The 24,171-nt window shown below is 60.9% G+C and overlaps 2 protein-coding genes across 2 annotated transcripts; one reads left to right on the forward strand and one right to left on the reverse strand.

The window, feature by feature from the left end:
- Nucleotides 1-2,880: 2,880 nt before the first annotated feature.
- VARS2 (valyl-tRNA synthetase 2, mitochondrial) lies at nt 2,881-16,785 on the reverse strand (the record flags this gene model as incomplete). Its single annotated transcript, XM_080636292.1, has 28 exons — nt 2,881-3,016; nt 3,927-4,037; nt 4,150-4,328; nt 4,813-4,924; nt 5,483-5,683; nt 6,276-6,428; nt 6,625-6,752; nt 6,870-6,948; nt 7,033-7,101; nt 7,910-8,014; nt 8,852-8,977; nt 9,752-9,822; nt 10,632-10,810; nt 11,557-11,633; nt 11,723-11,804; nt 11,993-12,096; nt 12,550-12,677; nt 12,777-12,867; nt 13,079-13,167; nt 13,259-13,370; nt 13,450-13,569; nt 14,279-14,360; nt 14,451-14,548; nt 14,621-14,687; nt 14,784-14,896; nt 15,396-15,496; nt 15,578-15,659; nt 16,570-16,785. The coding sequence occupies 28 exons, from the start codon at nt 16,783-16,785 to the stop codon at nt 2,888-2,890; spliced, it is 3,204 nt and encodes a 1,067-aa protein (XP_080492418.1). The 3' UTR covers nt 2,881-2,887.
- Nucleotides 16,786-16,908: 123 nt separating this feature from the next.
- On the forward strand, nt 16,909-23,852 carry GTF2H4 (general transcription factor IIH subunit 4; the record flags this gene model as incomplete). Its single annotated transcript, XM_080636293.1, has 14 exons — nt 16,909-16,941; nt 17,411-17,574; nt 18,359-18,463; nt 19,885-20,016; nt 21,118-21,214; nt 21,334-21,422; nt 21,753-21,861; nt 21,942-22,010; nt 22,488-22,571; nt 22,765-22,897; nt 23,013-23,143; nt 23,279-23,326; nt 23,421-23,499; nt 23,655-23,852. The coding sequence occupies 14 exons, from the start codon at nt 16,909-16,911 to the stop codon at nt 23,825-23,827; spliced, it is 1,446 nt and encodes a 481-aa protein (XP_080492419.1). The 3' UTR covers nt 23,828-23,852.
- Nucleotides 23,853-24,171: the final 319 nt, after the last annotated feature.

The raw sequence follows: 24,171 nt of genomic DNA on the forward strand, positions 1-24,171 counted from the left end.
TCACCTGTGACGTCACCCTCAGGAGTGACGTCATGACCAGCACTGCCGCTGGCCACGGGGGAAGTGACGTCATCCTCAGGCATGACATCATCAGTGATGTCATCCCAAGCAGACGGAGCGCGCTCATTGGCGCAGATAATGTCACCAGTGAGGTCACCATCTCCTGGCAAGGAGGAAGTGACATCATCAGTGGCGATGACGTCATCAGCGGCGATGACGCCATCAGCAGGGGCGTCCCTAGGCACAAAACCCGCCATGTCCTCCTCTGCAGTGACGTCAGCGATGACATCATCAGCGCTGGTATCCCTGGAGAGGGCGGTAGGGTCGTCTGCGGCGATGACGTCACCAGTGACGTCACCCCTGTGCGTGACGTCACCAAAGGCGAGCTCCTCCCTGTTGTGACCGGCGACGTCCCCACCGACGACGTCACCCGTGAGGTCACCCCCAGGAAGGCAGGAAGTGACGTCACTCTGGGCGATGATGCCGCCCACGAGGGGCTCCTCAGGGGCAGTGACATCACCCTCAGCCGTGACGTCACCCCCGATGACATCATCGGCGATGACGTCATCGTCGGGATCGACCTGGTCCTCCGGGGGGGGGGCCACCACCGTGATGGTGATGCCGCCCGCCACGCACGTGCCCCCAAGGGTGCCCCTCCAGCCTGTGATGTCATCGCTGACGTCATCGCCGACGTCATCACCAGCCCCACAGGCAGGGACATCCCCAACGCCCCCCACTGCTGGGAGGTCCCCAATGGCCCCGTCCACAGTGTCCGGAGCATCCCTGTCCCCAATGGCCTTCGGGGCCACCACAGCCCCATTGTCCCCAATGTCCTTTGGGGCCACCACAGCCCCATTGTCCCCAATGTCCCCATTGTCCTTTGAGGTCACCATGTCCCCATTGTCCCCAATGGCCTTTGTGGCCATCACATCTTCACTGTCCCCATTGTCCCCAATGGCCTTTGGGGTCACCACAGCCCCATTGTCCCCAATGGCCTTTGGGGCCACCACATTCCCACTGTCCCCAATGGCCTTTGGGGTCACCACATTCCCACTGTCCCCAATGGCCTTTGGGGTCACCCCATCCCCATTGTCCCCAATGGCCTTTGGGGTCACCACAGCCCCACTGTCCCCAGTGGCCTTTGGGGTCACCACGTCCCCACTGTCCCCAATGGCCTTTGGGGTCACCCCATCCCCACTGTCCCCAATGGCCTTTGGGGTCACCCCATCCCCATTGTCCCCAATGGCCTTTGGGGTCACCACATTCCCACTGTCCCCAATGGCCTTTGGGGTCACCACAGCCCCATTGTCCCCAATGGCCTTTGGGGTCACCACATTCCCACTGTCCCCAATGGCCTTTGAGGTCACCACGTCCCCACTGTCCCCAATGGCCTTTGGGGTCACCCCATCCCCACTGTCCCCAATGGCCTTTGGGGTCACCCCATCCCCATTGTCCCCAATGGCCTTTGGGGTCACCACAGCCCCACTGTCCCCAGTGGCCTTCGGGGCCACCACATCCCCATTGTCCCCAATGGCCTTTGGGGTCACCACGTCCCCACTGTCCCCAATGGCCTTTGGGGTCACCACGTCCCCACTGTCCCCAATGGCCTTTGAGGTCACCACAGCCCCACTGTCCCCAATGGCCTTTGGGGTCACCACAGCCCCACTGTCCCCAATGGCCTTCGGGGTCACCACGTCCCCAATGTCCCCAATTGCCTTTGGGGTCACCACGTCCCCAATGTCCCCATTGTCCTCAATGTCCTTTGGGGTCACCATGTCCCCATTGCCCCCAATGTCCCCCTTGTCCCCAGTGTCCTTTGGGACCACCACTTCCCCCTTGTCCCCAATGGCCTTTGGGGTCACCACATCCCCATTGTCCCCAATGTCCTGTGGGACCATCATGTCCCCATTGTCCCCAGTGGCCTTTGGGGCCACCACATCCCCATTGTCCCCAGTGGCCTTTGGGGCCACCACAGCCCCATTGTCCCCAGTGTCCCCAACATCCCCATTGTCCCCAGTGTCCTTTGGGACCATCATGTCCCCATTGTCCCCAGCGTCCCCATTGTCCCCAATGCCCTTTAGAACCACCACATCCCCAACGTCCCCAACGTCCCCATTGTCCCCAATGCCCTTTGGAACCACCACATCCCCAACATCCCCAACGTCCCCATTGTCCCCAATGCCCTTTGGAACCACCACATCCCCAACGTCCCCAACGTCCCCATTGTCCCCAATGTCCTTTGGGGCCATCACGTCCCCATTGTCCCCAATGTCCTGTGGGACCATCACGTCCCCATTGTCCCCAATGCACTTTGGAACCACCACATCCCCATTGTCCCCAATGTCCTTTGGGACCATCACATCCCCATTGTCCCCATCATCCTCATCCGGCGGCGCCGCGGTGACCGTGATGGTGATGCCACTGGTCCAGGGGGTGACGGTGACAATGGGGACATCCATGGGGGTGGCCATCACCTCTGTGGGGAGGCGACAACGGGGGGCAGCATCGGGGCACCCCTCGGCCATGACCTGGTGGTGGTGGTGGGGAACCAAAGGGGACAGGGACATCACTGGGAGTGACACCAAGGACATGGGGGGGGACAGAGGGGGACACGGAGGGGGGGGGAATGGGGGAGCCCAAATAGGGACCAGGGAGGGGGGGGTTCCAATACCTGAGGCAGGAGCAGGCGTCGCTGGCCCCGATGTCCCCACACGGCAGCGGCAGCTCCTGGATCCCAATGGAATGGGAATGGGGGGGGGGGGGATGGAGGAGGAGCCTGGCCCCCCCCCCCCCCGCCCCACATTGGTGTGGGCTGAGCCTGGGACACTCGTGATGGGTCCCGGGGGGGGGGGAAGAATGAGGCCAAAGAGCGCTGAAAGGGGGGGGTTTATTGGGTCTTGGGGTGTGAGGGGGGGTCCGAGGGGGGGTCCAAGGGGGGGTCCGAGGGGGGGTCCATGGGCTCCAGGGCCTCCAGTGCTTGCTGCAGGCGGGCGAGCTCGGAGCGGAGGATGGCGACCTGGGATGGGGGGGGCCACGTTAATGATGGCAGCGTTAATGAGCACACACACACCCCCCCCCGTGTTAATGAGGTTAATGAGGTTAAGGAGCCCTCCGGGCCCTGCAGGGTTCTGGGGGGCAATGGGGTGCATTGGGGGTACAACTGGGGGGCAATGGGGATACAATTGGATGTGATGGGATGCAATGGGGGGTAGTGGGGGTACAGTGGGGGGTAATGGGGGTACAATGGAGGGCAGTGGGGTGCAATGGAGTCAATGGGGTAGAATGGGGGTGCAGTGGGGTGCAGTGGTGTACAATGGGGGTCTATAGAGCACAATGAAGTCAATAGGGGTCAATGGGGTACAATGGGGGCACAGTGGGGGTCAATGGGATACAACAGGGTTCAATAGGGTAGAATGGGGGTCAATGGGGTTCAATGGGGGTACAGTGGGGGTCAATGGGGGTAAATGGGATACGAGGGGGGTCAATAGAGTACAATGGAGATCAATGGGATACAATGGGGGTGCAATGGGGGTCAATGGGGTTCCATGGGGGCCAATGGTGTTCAATGGGGGTCAATGGGGTTCCATGGAGGTCAATGGGGTTCCATGGGGGTCAATGGGGTTCCACGGGGGTCAATGGGGTCAATGGGGTTCCACGGGGGTCAATGGGGTTCAATGGTGTTCAATGGGGGTCAATGGGGTTCCATGGAGGTCAATGGGGTTCCATGGGGGTCAATGGGGTTCCACGGGGGTCAATGGGGTTCAATGGTGTTCAATGGGGATTAATGGGGTTCCATGGGGGTCAATGGGGTTCCATGGGGGTCAATGGGGGTCAATGGGGTTCCATGGGGGTCAATGGGGTTCCATGGGGGTCAATGGGGGTCAATGGGGTTCCATGGGGGTCAATGGGGTTCCATGGGGCCGTACCTGGTGCTGGGCGCTGGGCTCCGGGGCCCCCCCCAGCCTCTGGAGGCGCCGCTGGAGGCCGAGGCTGCGGCTGCGGAGCTGGGCCCGGGCGGCCGCCGGCTCCACCAGGCCCTGGAGAAAGGGGGGTGGTGGGGGGGGTCCCCAGGTCCTCCAGCGTCCCACAATGCCCTGGGACGCCCCCTCAGGACCCCCAGTATCCCACAATGCCCCGGGGTGCACTCACCTGCAGGCAGAGGAACACGTGGGTGCTGGGGCCCGCGGGCGCCTTCACCCAGCCCGGGCCCGGCTCTGGCTCCGCCCCCAGGGGGAGGAGCTTCAGCGGCCCCGCCTGCGCCAGCCTCCGGAGGGTGGGGCCCAGCGGCTCCAGCCAATCGCGTGCCTCCGCCGGGCACTGCACCGCCACTGCGCAAAGGATGCTGGGATAGCGGCGCTGCCCCGCGGCCCACCCAACATGGCTGCCTCCAGTGGGGGCGTGGGGGGTGGAAACATGGCCGCCTCCACACGCCCCGGAGCATGCTGGGATTGCTGGGCTGTGGTGGCCTCCAGTGGGGGCTGCCATCTTAGGGCATGGGGGCAGCCAAGTGCATGCTGGGACATGTAGTCCCATCAAGCTGTCAGCCATGTTTGATGCCCCAGAGCATACTGGGAGTTGTAGTTTCCGACCCCTTAAAGGGTATAAGCCATCTCGGCTACCCAAAGGCATGCTGGGACTTGTAGTCCTGTAGAGGTTTCAGCCATATTGGCTGCCCCAGGGCATGCTGGGACATGTAGTCCCATATGACTGTCAGCCATCTTGGCTACCCAAAGGCATGCTGGGACTTGTAGTCTTGTAGGGCTGTCAGCCATATTGGCAGCCCCAGGGCATGCTGGGACTGCCAGTACTCACCGGGGGGCCGGGCTGGGCCCAGGCGGAAGGTGTCCCGCAGCGCCCGCAGCGCCCGCACCACCTCCAGCATGGCCCCCACCTCCTGCTCCACAGTGGGGCAGTGCCAGTGTGCCTGGGGGGGGGACAGACAATGGGGTCAATGGGGGCGTTAATGGGATGTCAATAGGGTGTTAACGGGGGTCGTCAATGGGGGGTTTAATGGGGTGTCAATCAGACGTCAATGGGGCATCAATGGGATGTCATCAGGGCATCAATGGGACATTATTGAGGTGTCAATGGGCTGTCAATGAGGTGTTCATGGGATGTCAGTGGGGTGTTAATGAGACGCCAATGGGGTGTCAATGGGATGTCAATAGGGCATCAATGGGGAGTTATTGGGGTGTCAATGAGATGTCAGTGGGGCATCAATGGGGAGGTACAGAGATGTCAAAGGGGTGTCAATGGGGCATCAATGGGGAGTTATTGAGGTGTCAATGGGGTGTCTATAGAGCATTAATGAGACATCAATGAGGTCAATGGGGTGTCTATAGGTCGTTAATGAGATGTCAATGGGGCATCAATGAGACGTCAATGGGGCATCAATGAGACGTCAATGGGGCATCAATGGGGTGTCTATAGGGTGTTCATGAGACATCAATGGGGTCTCAACAGGGGTCTCAATGGCACTCACCAGGCTGGAGGCATCGGGGAAGGGCGCGAGGGTGATGCTGGGGGGCACTGGGGGGGCGCGGGGTAGCCGCTGCCACAGCTCCTCGCTCAGGAAGGGGGCGAAGGGGGCCAGGAGCCGCAGCCCCACATCCACGCAGCAGAGCAGGGTCTGGCGCGTGTCCGGGGCCGTCACCGGGTCCTGCAGCAGCCCCTTGGCAGCCTCCTATGGGGAGAAGGAGGCATCAATGGATTCAATGCTATCAATGGAAGGAGTAGGATGGACCCATCAATGGGTTCAATGCTATCAGTAGGTTCAATGCCATCAATGGGTTCAACGCCATAAATGGCAGGTTCAGGACCCATCAATGGATTCAATGCCCTCAATGGCAGGGGCAGGATGGACCCATCAATGGGTTCAACGCCATCAATGGCAGGTTCAGGACCCATCAATGGGTTCAACGCCCTCAATGGCAGGTTCAGGACCCATCAATGGGTTCAACGCCCTCAATGGCAGGTTCAGGACCCATCAATGGGCTCAACGCCCTCAATGGCAGGTTCAGGACCCATCAATGGGTTCAACGCCCTCAATGGCAGGTTCAGGACCCATCAATGGGTTCAACGCCCTCAATGGCAGGTTCAGGACCCATCAATGGGTTCAACGCCCTCAATGGCAGGTTCAGGACCCATCAATGGGTTCAACGCCCTCAATGGCAGGTTCAGGACCCATCAATGGGTTCAACGCCCTCAATGGCAGGTTCAGGACCCATCAATGGGTTCAACGCCATCAATGGCAGGTTCAGGACCCATCAACGCACCAGGAAGACGTCGCAGAAGCTCCGTGTCCAGAAGTGCTGGACAGCGCCGAGGGCTCCGTGCGGCTCCAGCGCCTCCATGTGCCGGGCACAGGCTCCCACCGCCTGCAGCAGCCGCCCCAGCACCCAGCGCCCCATGGCCACACGGGGGCAGCACTGGGGCGAGGGCACAGGGATGAGGAAGGGGAGGCAAAGGGTGATGCTTCGGATGCCGCTCCCCTTGCACCTCCAAAACCCCCCCTTTTATCCCCAAACCCCTCCTTTTAAACCCCCCCAAACCCCCCCTTTACCCCCCCAACCCCCTCTTCCACCCACAAAGCCCTATTTAACCCCCCCAGAACCCCACCGGTACCTCCTCGGGGCGCTGTGGGGCGCAGTGGGGCCCCAGCGCCTGCAGCACGAACCTGACCCCGTGCCAGACCTTGTTGCAGAAGCGCCTGTGGGTCAGGGCTGTCCCCACGGCCACCCGGATGCTGTCCCCTATGGGGTGCGGGGGGGGGGAGGAATGGGGATGCTCAATGGAGACCAGGGATGGGGGACACTCAATGGGGAGCGGGGGCACACGCAGGGTCCTAGTGCCCCCCCGCCGGCTCTCACCGTGCACGTTGTGGGAGCACAGGAACATGCGCAGGGCATCGGCGCCGCACTCGGGGATGCCCTGGGGGAACTGGAGCCGCTGCAATGGATAAGGGGGGGGGGTCAGGAAAAGGAGGGGATATGGGGGGGTAAAGGGGGTGCTATGGGGCAGGGAAGGGCCCACCTGGCCCTCTGTGGCCACTCGGAGCTCGTGGGGGTCCAGGATCTTGGTGTGGAGCCTCTGCTGCAGGTCCTGCAATAGGAGAGACCCTGCAGTGAACACCAACCCCATTGGGAGACCCTACAGGAAACAGAAGCCCCGATAATCCTATTTGCTATTGTAGGATTTTATATGTATCTCACATACATACATAGAAGTGTTTCATTATAGGGTCTCCCATGTGTTATTATAGGGGCTCCCATGTGTTATTATAGGGGCTCCCATGTGTTATTATAGGGGCTCCCATGTGTTATTATAGGGGCTCCCGTGTGTTCCTATAGGGGCTCCCGTGTGTTCCTATAGGGGCTCCCATGTGTTATTATAGGGGCTCCCATGTGTTCCTATAGGGGCTCCCATGTGTTCCTATGGGGGCTCCCGTGTGTTATTATAGGGGCTCCCATGTGTTACTATAGGGGCTCCCATGTGTTACTATAGGGGTTCCCATGTGTTACTATAGGGGCTCCCATGTGTTCCTATAGGGGCTCCCATGTGTTCCTATAGGGGCTCCCGTGTGTTCCTATGGGGGCTCCCGTGTGTTATTATAGGGGCTCCCGTGTGTTACTATAGGGGCTCCCGTGTGTTCCTATGGGGGCTCCCGTGTGTTCCTATGGGGGCTCCCGTGTGTTCCTATGGGGGCTCCCGTGTGTTCCTATAGGGGCTCCCGTGTGTTCCTATAGGGGCTCCCGTGTGTTCCTATAGGGGCTCCCATGTGTTCCTATAGGGGCTCCCATGTGTTCCTATAGGAGCTCCCATGTGTTATTATAGGGGCTCCCATGTGTTCCTATAGGGGCTCCCATGTGTTCCTATAGGGGCTCCCATGTGTTCCTATAGGGTCCCGTACCTGCAGCGAGGCGCCAGCGATGACATCCCGGGGGTCGATGACGTTCCCAAGGGATTTGCTCATCTTGCGCCCGTAGGAATCACGCACCAGCGAGTGCAGCAGGACCTGGGGGGGGGGACACAGGGACAGGGGAGCCATTCCAAAGAGCAGGAATAGGAGACACTTGGGAACATCCCCGGATGGGGATGGGAACCCCATGGGCAGGGGCTGAAGGGGCACTGGGGTCCATAGGGACACAAAAGGGGGACATAGGGGTCCATAGGGACACAAAAGGGGGACATAGGGGTCCATAGGGACACACAGGGGGGACATAGGGGTCCATAGGGACACACAGGGGGACATTGGAGTCCATAGGGATACACAGGGGGGATATAGGGGTCCATAGGGATACACAGGGGGGACATTGGGGTCTATGGGGCACCCAGAGGGGACATTGGGGTCTATGGGGACACACGGGGGGACACTGGGGTCTATGGGGGCACACAGGGGAGACATTGGGGTCCATGGGGACACACAGGGGGGACATTGGGGTCTACAGGGACACACGGGGGGACATTGGGGTCTATAGGGACACACATTGGGGTCCATAGGGACACATGGAGGGGACATTGGGGTCCATAGGGACACATAGGGGTCCATGGGGGGGACATTGTGGTCCATAGGGGCATTCATTGGGGTCCATAGGGACACATGGGGGGGACATTGGGGTCTATGGGGACACACAGGGGGGACATTGGGGTCTATAGGGACACACATTGGGGTCCATAGGGACACACAGGGGGACATTGTGGTCCATAGGGACACACATTGGGGTCCATAGGGACACACATTGGGGTCCATAGGGACATATGGGGGGGACATTGGGGACTATGGGGACACATAGGGGGGACACTGGGGTCTATGGGGACACATGGGGGGACACTGGGGTCTATGGGGTGGTACCTGGGAGAAGGGCAGGCGCCCGGTGAGCTGCAGGCCCAGCATGGCCATCCGGGCCACCCAGAAGAAGAGGAGGTCGCTGCCGGTCTCCAGCACGGCCGTGGGGTAGAAGCGCTGCAGGTCGGGGGTCTGGGGGCACAGGAGGGTCCCGTGGGTCCCTTTGTGACCCCTTTGTGTCCCCCTTTGTGTCCCCCTCGTGCCCCTCTTTGTGCCCCCTTTGTGTCCCCCTCGTGCCCCTCTTTGTGCCCCCTTTGTGTCCCCCTCGTGCCCCTCTTTGTGCCCCCTTTGTGTCCCCCTCGTGCCCCTCTTTGTGCCCCCTTTATGTCCCCCTCGTGCCCCTCTTTGTGCCCCCTTTATGTCCCCCTCGTGCCCCTTTGTGCCCCCTTTATGTCCCCCTCGTGCCCCTCTTTGTGCCCCCTTTGCGTCCCCCTCGTGCCCCTCTTTGTGCCCCCTTTATGTCCCCCTCGTGCCCCTCTTTGTGCCCCCTTTGCGTCCCCCTCGTGCCCCTCTTTGTGCCCCCTTTGCGTCCCCCTCGTGCCCCTCTTTGTGCCCCCTTTATGTCCCCCTCGTGCCCCTCTTTGTGCCCCCTTTGCGTCCCCCTTTGTATCCCCTTTGTGTCCCCTTCGTGCCCCCTTTGTGTCCCCCTTTGTATCCCCTTTGTGCCCCCCTTTGTGTCCCCTTCGTGCCCCCTTTGTGTCCCCTTTGTGTCCCCTTTGTGCCCTCCTTTGTATCCCCTTTGTGCCCGCCTTTGTGACCCCCTTTGCGTCCCCTTTGTGACCCCCTTTGCATCCCCTTTGTGCCCCCTTTTTGCTCCCTTCGTGCCCCCCTTTGTGTCCCCTTTTTGCCCCCTTTGTGTCCCCTTCGTGCCCCCCTTTGCATCCCCTTTGTGCCCCCCCCATTCACCTCTTGGGGCCAGCCCAGTGCAGCAAAGGGGAAGAGCGCGGAGGAGAACCACGTGTCCAGGACATCGGGGTCTGGGGGGGACCCCAAAAGGCGTCAGAAGGGAGGGGGTTGGGGTAAAAAGGAGGGTTTTGGGGTCCAATTTTGGGGTGACAAAGGGGGGTTTCAGGGTCCAATTTTGGGGTGACAAAGGGGGGTTTCAGGGTCCAATTTTGGGGTGACAAAGGGGGGTTTCGGGGTCCAGTTTTGCGTTAAAAAGGGGGGTTTCGGGGTCCAATTTTGGGTTAAAAAGGGGGGTTTCGGGGTCCAATTTTGGGGTGACAAAGGGGGGTTTTGGGGTCCAATTTTGGGTTAAAAAGGGGAGTTTCAGGGTCCAATTTTGGGGTGACAAAGGGGTGTTTCTGGGTCCAATTTTGGGTTAAAAAGGGGGGTTTTGGGGTCCAATTTTGGGTTAAAAAGGGGAGTTTCAGGGTCCAATTTTGGGGTGACAAAGGGGTGTTTCTGGGTCCAATTTTGGGTTAAAAAGGGGGGTTTCGGGGTCCAATTTTGGGTTAAAAAGGGGGGTTTTGGGGTCCAATTTTGGGGTGACAAAGGGGTGTTTCGGGGTCCAATTTTGGGTTAAAAAGGGGGGTTTTGGGGTCCAATTTTGGGGTGACAAAGGGGTGTTTCGGGGTCCAATTTTGGGTTAAAAAGGGGGGTTTCGTGGTCCAATGTTGGGGTGACAAAGGGGTGTTTCGGGGTCCAATTTTGGGTTAAAAAGGGGGGTTTCGGGGTCCAATTTTGGGGTTAAAAAGGGGGGTTTTGGGGTCCAATTTTGGGTTAAAAAGGGGTGTTTCGGGGTCCAATGTTGGGGTGACAAAGGGGGGTTTCGGGGCGCTCTGACCTTGCTGCAGGTGCAGCCCCTCGGGGGGGCAGCGCAGGAGCCGGGCAGCGGCCGCTCGGGCTTGGGCCTCGCTGCGTGCAACGACCCAGAGGCCACCAGGGGGCGCCGGGGGGGGCCCCTGCACTCGGAAGGCCGGGACGCGGTGACCCCACCAGAGCTGCCGGGAGAGGCACCAGTCCCTGGGGGGGGCAGAGGGGGCCCCATGGACATGGGGGTAATGGGGGGTATGGGGGTATGGGGTAGGGGGTATATGGAGTATAGGGGGTATGGGGTATAGGGGGTATGGGGGGTATGGGGTATGGGGGGTATGGGGGGTATGGGGAGTATGGGGTATGGGGGGTATGGGGAGTATGGGGTATATGGGGTATGGGGGGTATGGGGGGTATGGGGGGTATGGGGGGTATGGGGGGTATGGGGGGTATGGGGTATGGGGTATGGGGTATATGGGGTATGGGGTATATGGGGTATGGGGGGTATGGGGGGTATGGGGGGTATGGGGGGTATGGGGAGTATGGGGTATGGGGGGTATGGGAGGTATGGGGGGTATGGGGGGTATGGGGGGTATGGGGGGTATGGGGGGTATGGGGGGTATGGGGGGTATGGGGGGTATGGGGGGTATGGGGGGTATGGGGGGTATGGGGTATAGGGGGTATGGGGTGTATGGGGTATCAGATATGCAATATGGGGGTATGGGATATGGGGGTATGGGGTATGGGGGTATGGGGTATGGGGGTATGGGGTATGGGGGTATGGGGTATGGGGGTATGGGGTATAGAAATATGAAGTTATGGGGTATGGGGATATGAGGGTATGGGGTATGGGGATATGGGGTATAGGGATATGGAGTAGGGGGTATGCAGATATGGGGTAGAGGGATATGAAGTATGGGATATGGGATATAGGGTATGGGGATGCTTTTCCTTACCCCACATTATCCATCCAGGTTTTCCAGTTCTTCTCATGGAATTTGGGAATGAGTTGGAGCTGTCCGGATGTCACCGCCTGGGGAAGGGGGATGAGCAGAGGGGGGTCATGCAGGCAGGGTTTCGGGGTATCCCCCCCATGTCCCCATATCCCCATGTCCCTGTCACCTCCCGGGCGCGCGCTGCCATCTCCTGGCACCGCAGGAACCATTGGCTCTTCAGCAGGTACTCAACGACGTCCCCAGAGCGGCTGCGGGGACACCAGGGTCACCTCAGGGAGGTCCTGTGGCCACAGAGGGGGACAGGGATGGGGATGGAATGGGGCTGGGATGGGGTGGGGATGGGATGGGGATGGGGTGGGGATGGGGTGCGGATGGGGTGCGGATGGGGTGCGGATGGGGTGCGGATGGGGTGGGGTGTGGATGGGGATGGAGGTACCTGCACATAGGCAGGGTCATGGCATGGTCCTGGGTACCACGGTGCAGCCCCAGCTCGGCCAGGGCGGCCACAACCTTGTCCCGTGCCTCGAAGCGATGGACGCCCTGGGGACAGACATGGGGACACACATGGGGATGGACACAGGGACAGACATGGGGATGGACATAGGGACAGACATGGGGACATGGGGAAGGACATAGGGACAGACATGGGGACGGGGTATGGAGATAGGGACACACATGGGGACAGGGGATGGACAAAGGGACACACATGGGGATGGAGATAGGGACACACATGGGGATGGAGATAGGGACACACATGGGGATGGAGATAGGGACACACATGGGGATGGAGATAGGGACACATGGGGATGGACATAGGGACACACATGGGGACATGGGGATGGAGATAGGGACACACATGGGGATGGACATAGGGACACACATGGGGACAGGGGGATGGACATAGGGACACACATGGGGACACGGGCATGGACATAGGGACACACATGGGGACAGGGGCATGGACATAGGGACACACAGGGGGACGAGCAGTACCTGGAGCCACCCCCCGCCCGGGGGGCACATGGTGCCATCGTCCCCGATGACAGAGAGCAGGGGCAGCCCCTGGGCCCGGGCCAGCACCAGGTCCCGGGGACTGTGCGCCGGGGTCACCTTCACTGCGCCTGTTGGGGGGGGGACACCCCATTGACAGCCCTGAGACCATTGAGACCCCCCCCCTCCCAGCCCGGATCCCAGTCCTAGCCCCATACTGGTCCCAGTACCGGTGCCTCGGGTGGGCTCCACGGACGGGTCGGTGACGATGGGCAGGAGCCGCCCCGTGAACGGGTGCCGGACCCGGCGGCCGTGGAGGTGCTGGGGAAACGGGCGGAATCACGGCGTGCCCGCCGCGCACTGTCCCTTTAAGAGCATCGGGCCCCCACTTCTCCGCAAGCCCCGCCTACTTCCCCTTATATGGACGCGTCCATTCCTAAGACGGAAGGCGCCAAAGCAGCTCAACAGCCAATGGCTGCGAGGCCCGTGCCGCTGAAGCCACGCCCCCCCTTCCCCAAGCCCCGCCCCTCACCGTGTACCGCGGGTCCTGGGGGTGCACGGCCACGGCCACGTCCCCCAGCATCGTCTCCGGGCGCGTCGTGGCCACCGGTAGCTCCAGGCCTGAACGCGCCAAGGACATGGGATGCACACACGTGTCAGAGCATGACGGGGCAGCCCACGGGTGAAGGGGGCACGGGGGGGGGTCACTCACCGTCCCCCCCCTCCACGGGGTAAGCGAAGGTGATGAGGAGGCCGAAGGTGATGGGATGGGGGCAGCCGGGGACACGGAGCGCGGTGGGGCCCGTCAGGGAGCGGGGCTCCACCTGCAGGGAGATGGGGGGGCTGGGACATCATGGGGACCCCCCCGAGGAGGCTTTGGGGGTGCTTTGGGGCCGCACTTGCCTCCACATCGGCCAGCGCGGAGCGCAGGGCACAGGACCAAGTGATGAGGCGCTGGTCGCGATGGATCAACCCGGCCTCATGCAGACGCACGAAGGCTTCGGTCACTGCCTGTGAGAAGGCCTGTGGGGATGGGGACACATTGGGGACACGATGGGGATGCATTGGGGACACGACGGGGATGCATTGGGGACACGATGGGGATGCACTGGGGACACGATGGGGATGCACTGGGGACACGATGGGGATGCATTGGGGACATGATTGGGATGCATTGGGGACACAACAGGGACACGATGGGGACGCATAGGGGACACAATGGGGACACACTAGGGACACAACGGGGACATGATGGGGATGCATTGGGGACACAACGGGGACACGATGGGGATGCATTGGGGACACAACGGGGACACGATGGGGATGCATTGGGGACATGATGGGGACACATTGGGGACACTAAGGGGATGCATTGGGGACACTAAGGGGACGCATTGGGGACACTAAGGGGACACAACGGGGACACGATGGGGATGCATTGGGGACATGATGGGGACACATTGGGGACACTAAGGGGATGCATTGGGGACACTAAGGGGACACAACGGGGACATGATGAGGATGCATTGGGGACACATTGGGGACATGATGAGGACACATTGGGGACACAATGGGGACATACTGAGAACACATTGGGGACACAATGGGGATACATTGGGGATGCATTGGGGACACAACAGGGACATGATGGGCATGCATTGGGGACACTATGGGGACACATTGGGGACACTACGGGGATGCACTGGGGACACAATGGGGGTTCCCAACGTACCGGGTCCATGGTGAAAGCGCAGCGGCTCCAGTCCAGCGATGCCCCCAGCGCCCGAAGCTGCTGTAGGATCTCATCCCCATGCCTGGACCAAGCAGGATGGGGGGGGACAGGACAATGTCACCTCATACACCCCATTGTCACCCCCCCCCCATGTCCCCATTGTCCCCCTCACCGTTGTTTCCAGGCCCAAACCTCTTCCAGAAACTGGGAACGGGTCAAATCCTGGCGCCGTAAGCGCCGGTGCTGCCACAACCAGCGCTCCACCACTGCCTGGGGACACCATTGGGGACAATGGGGAGGCTGTTTGGGACACTGGGGACAATGGGGTGGGGGGGGTCTCACCTGGGTGGCAATGCCAGCATGGTCAGTACCTGGCACCCAGAGCACGGTCCAGCCCTGCATCCTCCGCCTGAAACAGCACCGCCAGCACCCATGGGTGCCCCCAGGCCCCCCTTGCCCCAACACACCCCTTATGGGCACCCCCCAGGCTCCCATCCCCACTGACCAGCGCACAAGGGCGTCCTGCAGAGCCACCGTCAGCGCATGGCCGAGGTGCAGGGACCCGGTGACGTTGGGGGGGGGCAGCACCAGGCTCAGGACACGGCCCCCCGCTGGCGTCTATTGGGGGGGGGGGGAAGAACATGGGGTGAGACCGGGCACAGCTCAGTACAGGAATGGGCTGAGACCGGGCACAGCTCAGTTCAGGAATGGGCTGAGGCTGGGCACAGGAATGGGCTGAGACCAGGCACAGCTCAGTGCAGGAATGGGCTGAGACCGGGCACAGGAATGGGCTGAGACCGGGCACAGCTCAGTGCAGGAATGGGCTGAGGCCGGGCACAGCTGAGTTCAGGAATGGGCTGAGACCGGGCACAGCTGAGTTCAGGAATGGGCTGAGGCCGGGCACAGCTAAGTTCAGGAATGGGCTGAGGCCGGGCACAGCTAAGTTCAGGAATGGGCTGAGACCGGGCACAGCTCAGTGCAGGAATGGGCTGAGACCGGGCACAGCTCAGTACAGGAATGGGCTGAGGCCGGGCACAGCTCAGTACAGGAATGCATTAAATCCCCATAGGGTTGCATTTACTCCCCCCCCCCCCCGGGGTGCCTCTGCCCCACTCACCGTGGCCGGGGGGGTGAAGAAGCCCTGCTGCTCCCACCAGCTGTACCAGGCGGCCTCCACGTAGTGGGGGCTGTAAGAGGGGGGCAGCGGCACCCCCGTGGCTGTACCCCAAAGGTGTCACCAGGGGGCAGTGCCGCAGCACCCCCATCACCCATAGCCCCCCCATGCTGCCCCCTCCGTACCCTTCTTGCCATCGGCTTCCAGGGGGTGCTCGTACTCCACGATGCTTTTGGGGGTCCAGCCTTTGGGGGGGGCTGTCGGCACCTGCCAGACCAGTATAAACCAGTATAGACCCATAGAAACCAGTATAAACCCCTATGGTATTACCAGTGCAACAGCATGATCAGTATAAACCAATACAAACCATTATAGACCAATATAGCCCCATTAAAACCAGTATAAACCAGTGCAAACCACTATAGTATTACCGGTACAACAGTATAACTACTATGTACCCATAAAAACCACTACAAACCACTACAAACCACTATAGAAAACCAGTACAAACCACTACAGAGCTACAATACAACGATCAGTATAGACCACTGCAAACCAGTATAGATCAATATAGACCCATAGAAACCAGTATAAACCAGTGCAAACCACGATAGTATTAACAGTACAATAGTACAACCACTATGTACCCATAGAAACCAGTAAAAACCAGTACAAACCGCTATAGAACTACAATACTATAAGCAGTATAAAGCACTGCAAACCAGTATAGACCAATATAAACCCATCGAAACCAGTATAAACCAGTACAAACCACTATAGTATAACCACTACAATAGCATAACCACTATGTACCCGTAGAAACCAGTAAAAACCAGTACAAACCCCTATAGAACTACAATACTATAATCAGTATAAACTACTGCAAACCAGTATACATCAATATACCCCCATGGAAACCAGTATAAACCAGTACAAACCAGTACAGCATTACCAGTACAGCAGTATAACCACTATAGACCAGTAAAAACCAGTACAGACCCCTACAGAATCACAACAGTATAACCCGTATAGACCAATACAAACCAGTATAGACCAATACAAACCAATATAGACCAATACATCCCCATTAAAACCAGTACAAACCAATCCAAACCACACACCCCAGTGCCCCCCCCCCAGCTCACCCCAATGCTTCCCGTGTCCCCCAGCCCCGTACCTGCCCCCCGGCTCCCCCCGCGGCCGCTCTCTGCCTCCTCTCCCGCTGCCGCCTCTCCTTGTGCTCGCGGTCTCGGAGCCGGCTCCGCTCGGGGGAGCCCCGGGGGGGTCCCGCGGCCCCGGGGGGGACCCCGCAGCACCGGGCCCGGCGCCCCAGGGCCGCCCGCAGAGCGCGGGGGGCAGCGGCCAGGCCGCGGGACAGCGCCGGGGTCGCCATGGCGGGAGAGCGGGAGGGCGCTAGGACCCGGCGGGGGACGCGGAACAACCCCCTCCCCCCGCTCACGTGACACACGCGCTGCCCGCGCTTGCAACGGAGGGGGCGTGGCCGGCGGCGCGCCGCATGGCGGGAAAAGGAGGCGTGGCCTCGGTGGTGGTGGGAGAGCGGTGAGGATGGGGGGAGTTGGGGGGCAGAGATGGGGGCGATGGGGGGGACTTGGGGGCAGAGATGGGGGCAATGGGGGGGACTTGGGGGGCAGCGATGGGGGGGACTTGGGGGGCAGAGATGGGGGCAATGGGGGGGACTTGGGGGGCAGAGATGGGGGCAATGGGGGGGACTTGGGGGGTAGAGATGGGGGCAATGGGGGGGACTTGGGGGGTAGAGATGGGGGCAATGGGGGGGACTTGGGGGGCAGCGATGGGGGGGACTTGGGGGGCAGAGATGGGGGCAATGGGGGGGACTTGGGGGGCAGAGATGGGGGCAATGGGGGGGACTTGGGGGGTAGAGATGGGGGCAATGGGGGGGACTTGGGGGGCAGCGATGGGGGGGACTTGGGGGGCAGAGATGGGGGCAATGGGGGGGGTGTCACGGCCTCACCCCGCTCTCGCTCTGCTGCCGCTGACAGGAGCTGATTGACCGGGGGGGGGCGATGGAGGCCGCGGCCCCCCCCCCCCGGCTGCAACGGGGGCAGCTCCAGTGCAAGAACCTGCACGAGTTCCTGCGGGGCCTGAGCCCCCCCGTCCTGGACCGGCTCTATGGGCACCCCGCCACCTGCCTGGCCGTGTTCCGGTGACCCCCCCGTGCACCCCAATACCCCCCCCGGGGCACCCCAATATCACCCATAGGCACCCCAATAACCCTTACGGGTCCCTGATCCCCCTTGCACCCCAATACCCCCCCTGCACCCCAATATCACCCATGGGCACCCCAATACCCTTTATGGGTCCCAGGGCACCCCAATATCACCCATAGGCACCCCAATAACCCTTACGGGTCCCTGATCCCCCTTGCACCCCAATACCCCCCCTGCACCCCAATATCACCCATGGGCACCCCAATACCCTTTATGGGTCCCAGGGCACCCCAATATCACCCATAGGCACCCCAATAACCCTTACGGGTCCCTGATCCCCCCTTGCACCCCAATACCCCCCCTGCACCCCAATATCACCCATGGGCACCCCAATACCCATTATGGGTCCCAGGGCACCCCAATATCACCCATAGGCACCCCAATAACCCTTACGGGTCCCTGATCCCCACTTGCACCCCAATACCCCCCCTGCACCCCAATATCACCCATGGGCACCCTAATACCCTTTATGGGTCCCTGACCCCGCCCATGCACCCCAATAGCCCCCCAGGGCACCCAAATATCACCCATGGGAACCCCAATACCCGTTATGGGTCCCTGACTCCCCCCTTTCACCCCAATATCCCCCCCAGGGCACCCCAATTTCACCCATGGGTACCCCAATACCTGTTATGGGTCCCAGGGCACCCCAATATCACCCATGGGTACCCCAATACCCATTATGGGTCCCTGATCCCCCCCCCATACCCCCCTATCCAGGGAGCTGCCGGCGCTGGCTCAGACTGGGATACTGCGGATGCTGTTCCTGGAGCAGCCGCTGCCGCAGGCGGCCGTGGGGCTGTGGGTCAAGAAGGAGCACAGCAAGTGGGTGCTGGGGGGGTCCATAGGGGGCTATGGGGGGTATTGGGGTTGAGGGCGTCCCTTGGGTGCTGGGGGGGTCCATAGGGGGGTATTAGGGGGGTATTGGGGTTGAGGGCGTCCCTTGGGTGCTGGGGGGGTCCATAGGGGGGTATTGGGGTTGAGGGCATCCCTTGGGTGCTGGGGGGTCCATAGGGGGGTATTGGGGTTGAAGGCATCCCTTGGGTGCTGGGGGGGTCCATAGGGGGGTATTGGGGTTGAGGGGGTCCCTTGGGTGCTGGGGGGGTCCATAGGGGGGTATTGGGGTTGAGGGGGTCCCTTGGGTGCTGGGGGGGTCCATAGGGGGGTATTAGGGTTGAGGGGGTCCCTTGGGTGCTGGGGGGGTCCATAGGGGGGTATTGGGGTTGAGGGCATCCCTTGGGTGCTGGGGGGGTCTATAGGGGGGTATTAGGGTTGAGGGGGTCCCTTGGGTGCTGGGGGGGTCCATAGGGGGGTATTAGGGTTGAAGGCGTCCCTTGGGTGCTGGGGGGGTCCATAGGGGGCTATGGGGGGTATTGGGGTTGAGGGCGTCCCTTGGGTGCTGGGGGGGTCCATAGGGGGGTATTAGGGGGGTATTGGGGTTGAGGGCGTCCCTTGGGTGCTGGGGGGGTCCATAGGGGGGTATTGGGGTTGAGGGCATCCCTTGGGTGCTGGGGGGTCCATAGGGGGGTATTGGGGTTGAAGGCATCCCTTGGGTGCTGGGGGGGTCCATAGGGGGGTATTGGGGTTGAGGGGGTCCCTTGGGTGCTGGGGGGGTCCATAGGGGGGTATTGGGGTTGAGGGGGTCCCTTGGGTGCTGGGGGGGTCCATAGGGGGGTATTGGGGTTGAGGGCATCCCTTGGGTGCTGGGGGGGTCTATAGGGGGGTATTAGGGTTGAGGGGGTCCCTTGGGTGCTGGGGGGGTCCATAGGGGGGTATTAGGGTTGAAGGCGTCCCTTGGGTGCTGGGGGGGTCCATAGGGTGCTATGCGGGGTATTGGGGTTGAGGGCGTCCCTTGTGTGCTGGGGGAGTCCATAGGGGGCTATGGGGGGTATTGGGGTTGAGGGCGTCCCTTGGGTGCTGGGGGGGTCCATAGGGGGGTATGGGGGGTATTGGGGTTGAGGGGGTCCCTCCTATTACACCCCAGTTTACCCCCTTTATGCCCCCATTACCCCCCTGTGACCCCATGGCCCCCAGTCACCCTGTTACCCCCCCATTACCCTCTCTGCCCCTCATTACCCCATCACCCCAAGTTACCCCCCCATTACCCCCCTCTGCCCCCCATTACACCCCAAGTTGAAAGGGGGGGAGGTTTGGGGATGATCCATCCCCCCCATAGGGGGTAGGGGGGTGTTTGGGGGTCCCGGGGGGGGGGGGTCCCTAAGGCCTCCCCCCCCCCCAATGCATAGGGAGCAGGCGCAGAGCCGGGAGGTGCTGCTGGGGCTGCGGCTTTGGCACCCCCACACGCTGCCGGGGGGGCTGCCGGGAGTGGGGCTGCACCCCAGCTTCAGGCACAACCTGCGCCTGGCCCTGCTGGGGGGGTGAGTTATGGGGGCAATGGGGGTAATGGGGGTAATGGGGCAATGGGGGTAATGGGGCAATGGGGGTAATGGGGTAATAGAGGTAATGGGGGCAATGGGGGGAATGGGGGCAATGGGGGGAATGGGGGGAATGGGGGTGATGGAGTTATGGGGGGGTAATGAGAGCACATGGGTGTAGTGGGGGCTATGGGGGGGAATGGGTAATAATGGGGGTCACGGGGGTAATGGGGGGCAGAGGGAAGTAATGGGGGGTAAGTTGGGGTGAGGGCTAGGGGGTATAATGGGGGGTGTAATGGGGGTGGACTGGGGTATAAATGGGGGGTGTAATGGGGTGTATAATGGGGGTGTAATGGGGTATAAATGGGGTGTAATGGGGTGTAAACGGTGTAATGGGTTGTAAATGGGGGTGTAATGGGGAATGTAATATGGGTGCAATAGGGTATAATGGGTGTAAATGCGGGTGTAATGGGGTATAATGGGGCTGTATAATGGGGGGTGTAAATGTGAGTGCAATGGGGTATAATGGGTGTAAATGGGGGTGTAATGGGGTATAATGGGGGTGTAAATGTGGGTGCAATGGGGTATAATGGGTGTAAATGTGGGTGTAATGGGGTATAATGGGGGTGTATAATGGGGGTGTAAATGTGGGTGCAATGGGGTATAATGGGGGGTGTAAATGTGCAATGGGGTATAATGGGTGTAAATGCGGGTGTAATGGGGTATAATGGGTGTAAATGGGGGTGTAATGGGGTATAATGGGGGTGTAAATGTGGGTGCAATGGGGCATAATGGGGGTGTAAATGGGGGTGCAATGGGGTATAATGGGGGTGTAAATGGGGGTGCAATGGAGTATAATGGGGGGTGTAAATGGGGGTGCAATGGGGTATAATGGGGGGTGTAAATGGGGGTGCAATGGGGTATAATGGGGGTGTAAATGGGGGTGCAATGGGGTATAATGGGGGTGTAAATGGGGGTGCAATGGGGTATAATGGGGGTGTATAATGGGGGGTGTAAATGTGGGTGCAATGGGGTATAATGGGTGTAAATGGGGGTGCAATGGGGTACAGCGTGGGGGCTCTGCGTTACAATGGGGGGGTGCAGGGGCAAGGCCTGGTCGGATGACACGAGCCAGCTGGGGCCGGACCGGCACGCGCGGGATGTGCCGGCCCTGGACCGGTACGCGGAGGAGCGATGGGAGGTCAGCGAGGGGGGGGGGCCGTATCCATCAATATCCATTACACCCCCCCCCCCATACTTTGGGGGTGTCCCCGAGGTCCTGAACCCCCTCAGGACCCTTCCGGACCCCCCCTCTTTCAGGTGATCCTGCACTTCATGGTGGGGTCCCCCAGTGCTGCTGTGAGCCAGGATCTGGCCCAGCTCCTGATTCAGGCCGGGCTCATGAAGAGGTGAAAGGGGGGGGTTCTAAAGGGGTTTTGGGGGGGGTCCTAAAAGGGTTTTCGGGGGGGTCCTAAAAGGGTTTTCGGGGGGGGGTTCTAAAGGGGTTGGTGGGGTCCTAAAGGGGTTTTGGGGGGGTCCTAAAAGGGTTTTCGGGGGGGTCCTAAAAGGGTTTTTGGGGGGGTCCTAAAGGGGTTCTGGGGGGAGTTCTAAAGGGGTTGGGGGGGGTTCTAAAGGGGTTGGGGGGGGTTCTAAAGGGGTTCTGGGGGGAGTTCTAAAGCAGTTTTGGGGGGGGTCCTGAAGGTGTTTTGGGGTGCACTGATGTTGGGGTCCCCCCATAGCGATGGGGGGGATGCTCCCTGCATCACGTCGGCCGGGTTCCAGTTCCTGCTGCTGGATACCCCAGCCCAGCTCTGGTACTTCATCCTGCAGTACCTGCGGGGGGCCGAGGTGAGATGAGGCCCCCGCCACATAAAGGGGGTGCCCCCCCCCCCTTTCCCAGTGCTCCCATTGATCCCAGTTCCATCCAGGCGCGGGGCATGGACCTGGTGGAGATCCTCTCCTTCCTCTTCCAGCTCAGCTTCTCCACCCTGGGCAAGGTGAGGGGATCTTGGGGTGACCCCCCCCATCCCCATAGATACTGGGGTGACCCCCACATCCCCATAGATACTGGGGTGACCCCCCCATTCCCATAGATATTGAGGAGACCCCCTCATCCCCATAGATACTGGGGTGACCCCCCCATTCCCATAGATATTGAGGAGACCCCCTCATCCCCATAGATACTGAGGTGACCCCCCCCATCCCCATAGATACTGGGGTGACCTCCCCATTCCCATAGGGTGTTGTGGGGACACCTGCCTGGCTGGATGTGGGGGGGTAAAGGGGGAGGGTGACTTGGGGGGGGGTACTGGTGTAACTGGGGGGGTAACTGGGGGGGGGATACTGGTGTAACTGGGGGGGTACTGGTGTAACTGGGGGGGTAACTGGGGGGTGTACTGGTGTAACTGGGGGTAACTGTGGGGGGGATACTGGTGTAACTGGGGGGTACTGGTGTAACTGGGGTGCCTGTGCAGGATTACTCTGTGGAGGGCATGAGCGAGTCCCTGCTCAGCTTCCTGCAGCACCTCAGGGAGTTCGGCCTTGTCTTCCAGAGGAAGGTACCATGGGGGGGGACATGGGGTGACGCGGGGGTGACAATGGGTGCCATGGGGTGACCCGAGGCGGCTACACACAGAAGGGCACAAAACGTTCCAGGCCCCCCCTTCAGGGGCCAGCGATTGCCCTATCCTTAATGCCACCCCCTTCTTGTTCTGCCCCCTTTGTGTCCCCCCCTCATTGCCCCCCCCCCAGCGCAAGTCCCGCCGCTTCTACCCCACGCGCTTGGCCATCGCCTTGGCCTCGGGGCCGTCGGGGACCCCCCCGGAGCCCGGCGCTCGTGGTTTCATCCTGGTGGAGACCAACTACCGCATCTATGCCTACACCGGTGGGACCTATCCACAAGGCTTTGGGGGGGGGGGGGGGGGGGCTTACACCATGGGGCCCCTGTATCCCGTTGTGCCCCATCCCTGCATCCTGACCCCCATATCCCCCCCCTCTAGACTCAGAGCTCCAGGTCGCCCTCATCGCCCTCTTCTCGGAGCTCCTCTATCGCTTCCCCAACCTGGTGGTGGCCCAAGTGACCAGGGACAGTGTCCAGGCTGCCATCGCCAATGGCATCACTGCTGACCAGGTATGGGGGAGGCAGGGGCACATGTAAAGGAAGTGGTGGTTCAGGGGGTGACCGGGGGGGTCTATTGGGGTGCCCTAGGGGGGGGAATGAGGGTATTGGGGTGCCCCCATTAACCTCTCCCCCCCCCCCCCCCAGATCATCCACTTCCTGCGTACCCGAGCGCACCCCGTCATGGCCAAGCAGGTGGGTGCCTGGTCCTTGGGGGGGGGGGGTGTTATCCATAGAGCGGGGGGTCCCTGTATCCACGCTGCTGTTTCCCCCCCCCATCACACACCAGACCCCAGTGCTGCCCCCCACCATCACTGACCAGATCCGCCTGTGGGAGCTGGAGCGGGACCGGCTGCGCTTCTCCGAGGGTGAGGCACCCCCATTGTCCCCCCCAACCCAATGTCCCTAAGGGTTGGTGACACCCCCCCCCCTCTTTAAGCCCCCATTGGAAGGTGACATCCTACGGGGCGATGGGGGTGATGCTGACACCACCCCCCCCCCGTTTCCCTTTTGCTCCATCCAGGGGTGCTGTACAACCAGTTCCTGTCGCAGGTGGACTTCGAGGTGCTGCGGGACCACGCGCGGGCGCTGGGGGTGCTGGTGTTCGAGCACCCGGTCCGCCGGCTCATGGTGGTGACCCCCGGCGGGCACCCCGATGTCAAGCGCTTCTGGAAGAGGCAGAAGCACAGCTCGTAATGGGGCCCCCCACAAAGGGCCCTTGGGGTTCCCCCAAGGATGGAGTCACACCCCCCCCCCCCCCGAGAGGAAAATGGCGTTTTATGGGGAAAAGTACTTTTTTTGTTGATGAAAACGGTGGTTTTGTGAGGGTTTTTTTAATAATAAACCCGACATTTTGAGGAGGAAAAAGGAAGTTTTGAGAATAAATCTGGGTTTAGCTGAAAGTGGAGGTTTGGGTGGGAATAAAGAGAGGGTTATGATGGAAATAGGGGTTTTGGGGGGAGGAAAACGAGTTTGTAACGGGCAGAGTTGGGGAAAGGTGGATTTCTGAGGGGGTGACTTAGTTTTGAAGAGGATAAATC

The sequence above is a fragment of the Psittacula echo genome (assembly GCF_963264785.1).
Source record: "Psittacula echo genome assembly, chromosome: 31".
NCBI classification, from domain to species: Eukaryota; Metazoa; Chordata; class Aves; order Psittaciformes; family Psittacidae; genus Psittacula; species Psittacula echo.